Below are 8,176 nucleotides of genomic sequence, written 5' to 3'. Positions count from 1 at the left end.
GAAGCCACCATGTTACTTGATGATTGGTGTTCGGCTGACATTAGAGACCAAGAGCCAGATTGGAACACCCAAGTACAAAATGACCAAGACTACTACCCCGACGAAGATGAACAACAAGAAGAAGAATGAGTTGGAGGTCTACCGCCGTCCGCCGATAGCCGGATAGGTAAGTAAGGTAAGAGAACTACGTGGACTTTGATTCCTTAATGTAATCGGGCATTAAGGATACGTAGGCAACCCAACTTAAATTTTAAATTTAAGTTGGGCTCAAGTCCTTTTCCTTTATTTTATTTTTTTTCAATTTGTTTCAATTTTAAAATATACAAATACAATTACATAATTGTATTTGTATATACTCTAATCGGTGAAGAAGACTTCTCTATAAAACTAAATCCGGGAGACTTTTGACAATTCTACCATGATTGTTGATGGTTAAAATTAAACTCAACAATTAAGGTTGAATTGCTAAAGGTATCCTCAATTTAGTTATCTAGAAACATCTCCTTCACCGACTAAGAGTATATACATATACTATCTATTTACATTTATAATTTATTGTTTTTTACTTCAACTTTTTTTTTAGCTTCAGTGCATTTTCCTTTAACTTATTATCAGAAAACAGCATGTCAATTTTGTTCTTGATTTCATATCTGGATCTAATCCCCTCTTCATCAAAATCAATTTTCAATCCAATCCCCCACTTTTCACAAATGTACCTCTCATTATGCAACTGGTCACCTAAATACGGCCAACATAGGAAAGGGACCCCATTGCTCACACCTTCAATTGTCGAGTTCCATCCACAGTGAGACACGAAACAACCAATGGACGGATGTGACAGGACTCTTTTTTGAGGTGCCCATTCCACAATCTTCCCGAGACCAGTCCCGAACCCAAGAGGGTACACGACCGGTGACCCATTGGCGAGATCGGGCCGGACGACCCATAGAAAAGCCCGGCCCGATAGCTCAAGCCCGAAAGCCAACTCATCCATCTGCTGCTGAGAGAAAACTCCCGAGCTTCCGAAAGAAACATACACCACAGATCTATCTGGTTGGGTATTCAGCCAGCGTAAACAAGATGAATCTTCATAGAGGAAATTGGTGGATTCGACATTGTTGGAGTCGAGTAAATTTAAGGGCCCTACTGGCAAGAGGTCGGGGACCAATTCTGTAGCTGCAGGTTCGAGCTCATGACAAGAGTTGCAAAGCAACCACTTTGCTTTACTAGCGTCTTTGAATCCGTTGGTTGTAAATTCGAATATCACCTTTTCTATTTCCGGGTCTCTAGAGAAACTCCATAGAAATTCACCATTCCTCCAAGAAGGTATATCGTTTGAAAGACTAACTACATCCCCAGTTTGGAGAGATCCTGCACTTAATTTGTTAGGATATATATATTGTCCGCTTCGAGCTAAGTCCCAAGATATTATTCACAGAAGATAGTAATAATAGTGATAAAAAAAACTTAAACAAAAGGGATGATTAAGTATTACCATTTATATTAAGAATTCCTTGCTCTAAGAGTTTGGGAGTGTGAAGCATGAAGGCCAAATTGGCGACGGAAGGTGTGGAAAAGGCGACAGGCTCGGCTCCCATCTTTTCTGCAGTTTCAAAAATCCATGAAAATGCGATATCAGCAATGAGACAGGTAACCTTCTCGTAAGGATTGGAGGTGTTGATCCTTTGAATCAAATCGGTTAAGCTTTGTGGCGTTGTCCTTGGGAGATTTTCGAGCAGCGTAGAGTGGTTGTTTGGATCGTCTTCAGGAGTGAAACCGTCGGGAACAGTTTCCATCACTATACTGTGGCAGGAATCATCTTCTTTGTCTTCCTCTTGTTGTTTTTGAGATGCAGAAAGTATTTTGTGATGAATAGAATGGGCATTGACAAAGGTGACTTTAACGCCGTGTTTGGCTATTTGGCGACAGAGGCTCATGAGCGGCTTCACGTGGCCTTGGAGAGGGATTGGAACGGCCAACACATGAGGTCTATTGCCGGCCATCGGAGCTCCTACTTTTCAATTCCTACCGACTAATTGGACATGGATGTAAGACAGCATAATGCTGTTTAAATAGAGTACATATCAAATTTCAACTACCTATTTCTCATCACGTGTGCTCATAGATTGAATCCATCATACCAAAATGTGGTGTGCCAAACTAATTAAATTTAACAAATGCAACATAAATGCATCATGTCCAACTAAACTAGTCAACTAATATAATTAGTTTTAAACTATACCAAAATTAGGTGGTGCGCCAAACTAATTAATTATTAACAAATGCAACATAAATGACTCATGTCCAACTAAACTAGTTAACTAATAGAATTAATTTTAAATTAAACCACTTTTATGAAAGATATACAGTAAATCACTTCTATAGAATATTTTATATATATAAATATAGAAATCATCAATATCTTTTTTTCCTCCTATGGCCGTTACATACATAATTATATATACATCATATAAGAACAAGGGGAGTGTTATATTGCTAACTCATAACTTAATTGTTAACTACAACTAAATAATAGTCATTAGATATTCAAATTAAGGGCTAAGATCATTAATCCTTAAATGTCAATACGATGAACGAAAAACGTCAATAAGACCATAGGATTAATTCCAAGAAATATCAATAGGGCTATTAATGTCAATTAACTATGTTTAGTTATAACTAACTTTTAAAAGAAATCTCAAAACTATAAATTCATATAATATATATCAAATTAAAGATAATTTGATAAGGATTCCAATGATATCCTACATGCATATGTTCTTACGTCAAAATTTGAAAAAAAAATCAAAATTTTTTAATTTTTTCGTACAAGCAGAAATGTGAACATATTTTATAAAATATGTCAATATAATACATGTAGAATGTCAATATAAGCAATGGGTTAACATTCTTAAAACATTATGTTGACATTCTCAAAGCATTGTGTTGATCTTTTTGAAACACTATATTAACATTTTCATCCAAAACCCTAATTTGCAGTTTTTTGTATCTTTTTTTATTTTATTAATAAAAACAAAAATTACACGTGGCAAATAGTAGATCACACGTTTTCTAAAATCCTATGGCCTTAAATTAGTTGTAGTTAGCAATTAAATGATGAGTTAGCAATTGATAACTCCCCGTAACAATAATATATTATATATAATCATACAACACTTTGTCAGTATTGCTTCAAATATTACGGTTATAATTTTCTCTTTTTTTATATAAAATATATATAATTGAAAATGTTCAAAAATAAAAAGTAATGCCATAATTTCATTTTTCTATATTTCTATTGCATTAAATGGTTATATGTTTAGTAACCTAATATGAAAATAAAAATTAAATTTATACAAGTATGTAAATATATTATATATAGGAGGAAAAAAATATTGGCATATTTTAATATTTTAAGATTGTGCAATATTCCACAGTAGTTTAGTGAATATCTTCTAAAAAGCCTATATTATTTGGCATGTGAGCTATTTATATTTCTATTGGTCCGAGATTAATTAGTTGGCACATCGTTTCATTATGTCACTTTGATATAAATGGTCCATTGAATATTTTCACCATAAAAGAACCACTTATATCTTACTATCTTTTTTGGCTTCCTAGTTATGTTTATCTTGTAAAACAAATATTGGGACAAACATAAAATTGCTGGTATAGAATTAATAATTATAATATTACTATAAGACAAGGGTATAAGACAAGGACATTTTTAATTGTTTGATATCATAGTTAAGCTTAACTCATAGCCTAATATAAAACAAGGCCCCTATTCAATCTTACCCAAATTATAACTTTAATTATGTTTATGTAATCCAATAATACCAAGATAGAGAATTATATATGGGCATTTCTGTCACGACCGCACTTTGCTAAGGATAGCAAACACGGTTTATCGTGACTAGGGGAGAATTAAAGAAGCGGGGAAGAAAGGGGAATCTCGACAAAACAGATATGAATGAAATTAAATTGGAAAAACTGACAAAATATATCAGAGTGCGTGATACAAAGGAACATAAGCACGTTATTTACATTGCAGCGGAAGAGTCAGGAGAGAATGGCACCAAAACTTTCAGTTTATAGAAGCAACTCAAGGAAACCCATATAGAGGGCAACAAGAGGAAATTAGTCAAGGGAAAGCAAATTGCCAGCATTAAATGCGGAGCTACAGAAAAGCTCAAATCAGGGGACAATAATTTGTGTTGGAATTTAGAAGATGAGAGTACTCATAAGAAATAAAGAGCTAGTAAATAAGCATGTTTGAAAACACAAAGGGTCAAATCAAAAGCTTAGGTCGCACCGGATGGCTGCTCCAATGTAGTAAGACCGAAAATGACTGGTTTCAAGTAGATTTGAGAAAAGAGAGTAGTAAGAAATTGAAGATTTGATCAACAACATCATGATACAATGTCACGTTAATGAATTCACAAGGTTTATAAGCAAATCGAAAATAATAACTCATAGAGAAGGGAGAGCAAACTAGTTAAAGGAGAGTCGGACTGTTTGCTTTAAATATGGAGTTGCGGAGAATTTCAAAGCAAGATACAATAATCGTATTGGATTTTAGAAGAGGGAAAATACACATATAAAATGAAGATCTTGTCAACAAGAATTTTTGAGAACATAAAAGGTCAAGTAAAGGTCATCGAAGAATATATTATCCTTGGAAGAGACAATTACAAAGGAATATGATCATTTTGAAGACCATAACTAAAACAGCACAGAATATGAGAGTTTGCGGCAGGAATTTAAAGAGTCGAAATATTGCTTTTATACATAACGAGCAAAAAGGGATTGTGGTCACTGAAGGTTATTTGAAAACATGAGAGAGCAAGTTGAAAGTGATTCATAACCTTGACAGAGAAGATGGAAAATAGTGGCATAGTACTTTGTAAAAGAAGTCATTTAGGGTCTTAATCCAACGAGAGAGTTATTTTGATCAAAGGGGCTGCGAGAAATTTGAAATTCATGAGAACCCAAGTAAGTGCTGTTGATGAATCTTCCTGGTCATCTACACTGTGGTGATATTTATTCGTTTAACTCTTTACAGGGAATGGGAAATGAATTATCCGAAACTTTGGTTCCAAACTACTTTTACTTCACGATAGCGTCAGATGACCATAGGTGGAGATTACGACTCTTTGGTACTCTCGGATCATCAAGATGCTTGTTCTCATAACACGCCGGTTTCTGTTTACTTATTATTGTATAACTAGATTCGTTTTTTTTTTTTTTTTTTTTTTTTTTTTTTTTTTTTTTTTTTCATTAACACCTTCTCGGTGGAGGGAGAAGTAGGCCCCTCATCCCCTATATATCATCAAACGAAAGTCGTACAAAAACTATCCCAAAAGTGGATCGTCTCCCAAAAAAGTTCAACACATAACAAGCCATATCAGCTTACTCAAAACAAAACCCAACTCAAAATCTAAAGTTAGGGAGTCCTAACTGATCCAATCTGCAGAGAGCCTTAACGAGCGCCGGAGCCGCACTCTTTGTGAAGACTACACTTGACTCCGTCTGTACACTCAAGTTAGCCAAGTAATCTGCTGCTTTGTTGCCTTCTCTGAAAATATGTGAGACTTTCCGAGAGATCCCCTTCAGCTCTTTTCTGATTTTCAATAGGTCATGGCGAACTTCAGCCGAACCCAGATGTCCGGAGCTCAACCAATCAGCCACCATTTTTGCATCAACTTCAATCCATATATGATTTCCAAAATGTTTGGCCAAAATCAGCCCTTGAAGAACTGCCCCAACCTCAGCCTGAAGACCTGTTCTTGCCTTCAGTTCAACAGCAAAACCAGCCAACAAATCACCCTTTTCATTTCTGATAACCCCTCCTCCACCTGCTTTTCCGGACACCATTTTACATACCCCATCGGTATTGACTTTAATCCAAGAAACGTCAGGTGGCCTCCATTGCACTATCCTTGTCTTCCTCGGCCGCACCACACTCGGTGAACCTATCATAAAATCAGCTTTTGGACAGCAATCGTCCCACTGTTCTGCCCTCAACAGCTTCACCAGGAACAAGTTTCTCAAATACCCAACAGTCCTTTTAATCACATTTTCCACTTTAAAATCCTTTTCTCGATGAACACTTCCATTCCTTTCCGTTCAAAGGAACCAAACTACAAGGCAAGGAATAATACGACAAATATGCTGCCTCGAACCTATATTCATATGGTTCTGCCACCATCTGATCCTTAGATCAACATTAACCCCCTCCTCCGCAAAAGGTGGTACCTGAGGGAACCAATTTGCAAAATGATCTCATACCTCCCTTGCTGCATCCCCATTAACAAACAGGTGCAGCCTGGATTCAACATTTGGATTCCTACAACACCTACACTTTGATGCCATTTCAACTCCCCTCCATTGTAGTTTAGAATCGACCGGGATTCTATTTGCCAATAATCTCCAAATGAAAACAGAGATTGTCGGACCAATGCAACTTTCCCAGATAAGGTCATGCACCTCCCTCCTCTCCGCTCTCTCTCTCACCAGTTCCCACGCCGAGGAAACCGCAAAATTCCCATTCGGAGTTAGTTTCCACCGAAGGCTATCTTTTTCCCCCCGCTCAAAGGGGATCCTCAAAATCTCCTCAATCACTTCTGTCGGTACTCCCTGCTCTTTATTTAACCGCCACAGCTCCTCCTCATTCCACTGATCCCCCTCCCAAAAATTACGAACCCTTTGCGACCGATCGAAGGCCTGTGTAACACTATAATCTGCTAAGGGAACATCAGCCAGCCAGATGTCCTCACAAAAACTGATGTCCCCTTTTCCCAGTATCCATCTAATCTGGTTTCAATGCTTAGTCCCGGCCTTAAAAATTTGTCTCCACATTGGGCTAAAGCGCTTGGAACTATTTAGAACAATCGGGAACGCCACCGAGCAATACTTCTTAGCCATAAACTTTTCCCACAAAGAATCTCTTTCCCTAAATCTCCACCATATTTTGACACTAAATGCTTCCACAATATCCTTCAATTTGCAAATGCCGAGGCTGCCTTCCCCCGTTGGCAAACAAACCCTTTGCCATTTAATCTAGTGGATTTTATTCTGGGTGTGACAGGAAGCCCACAAGAACTTTGCCAACACTTGCTCGATTTGTTTTAGAGCCCCTTTTGTTGGCTCCAAAGTTTGAAATATATGAATTGGAATTGCTCCCAAAACACTTTTAATCAGCAGGAGCCGTCCCCCAAAGGACAAGTGTCTATGACTCCAGCAATGAATTTTACATAAACAGACTTGTGCGCTTCCGACCCCGAAAGATAGGCACTCCCAGGAATTGTACCTCTCGTCAATGTAGAAACAACTTTTCCCCACATTTACTTTTTGTCCCGAAACATCCATATAATGTCTAAGGCAATCTAGAATATTCTCAATAGCAGATCTCTGTACTTGAGAAAATATGATGATATCGTCCGCGTATGCTAAATGTGAGACCCCCATTGAGTACCTCGCAGAACGGAATATCATTTCTTTCTTTCCTAAGATGAGGCGATCCAATTGTCTTGATAAATATTCCGCAGACAGAATGAACAGCGAAGGAGATAGAGGATCTCCTTGTCTCAAACCTTGGGTAGATTTGAAAAAACCAGCTGGGCTCCCATTAACCAACACCGAGAACCAACAAGGCGAAATGCAATGTTCAATGAATTTCACCCACTTCTCCGAGAACCCCATCTTTTTCATGACCGAGAGAAGAAACGACCATTGGACACGATCATAAGCTTTTTCCATATCCAATTTCAGGACCATATTTGGTGAAGTAACTCCCTTCCAAATCTCATGAAACAACTCTTTTGCCAGCAGGACATTATCACTAATCAAACGCCCCTTAATGAAGCCACTTAGGTTAGGAACTGTTACCAAAGGCAAAAGGGGAGCCATTCTCTTTGCAAGTAATTTGGATATGATCTTGTTCATCACATTACACAAACTGATCGGACGAAATTCCGACCATTTGGTTGGACACTTTTTCTTTGGGATGAGGACAATCATGGTAGCAGCTATTCATCTAGGAATTGGCACTCCCTCAAAGAATTCAGCCACAGCATCAACCATATCTTTTTTAATAATCTCCCAATAAGCTTGAAAGAACAGTGCCGAGTACCCATCTGGCCCCGAAGCGCTTTCTGCACATATTTCAAAAACA

The 8,176-nt window shown here is 37.5% G+C and overlaps 1 protein-coding gene across 1 annotated transcript; it reads right to left on the bottom strand.

Annotated features, from left to right (window-relative positions):
* Window positions 1-562: 562 nt before the first annotated feature.
* Window positions 563-2,027, bottom strand: LOC125210242 (UDP-glycosyltransferase 83A1-like). Its single transcript, XM_048109807.1, has 2 exons — window positions 1,496-2,027; window positions 563-1,371 (listed from the first exon to the last, which is right to left on the bottom strand). Exons 1-2 carry the CDS (start codon window positions 2,001-2,003, stop codon window positions 563-565), a joined length of 1,317 nt encoding a protein of 438 aa, XP_047965764.1. The 5' UTR covers window positions 2,004-2,027.
* Between the last annotated feature and the right edge of the window lie 6,149 nt (window positions 2,028-8,176).

The sequence above is a fragment of the Salvia hispanica genome, chromosome 3 (genome assembly GCF_023119035.1).
Source record: "Salvia hispanica cultivar TCC Black 2014 chromosome 3, UniMelb_Shisp_WGS_1.0, whole genome shotgun sequence".
Taxonomy (NCBI): Eukaryota; Viridiplantae; Streptophyta; class Magnoliopsida; order Lamiales; family Lamiaceae; genus Salvia; species Salvia hispanica.
This window is presented reverse-complemented; position numbering and strand designations above follow the sequence as displayed.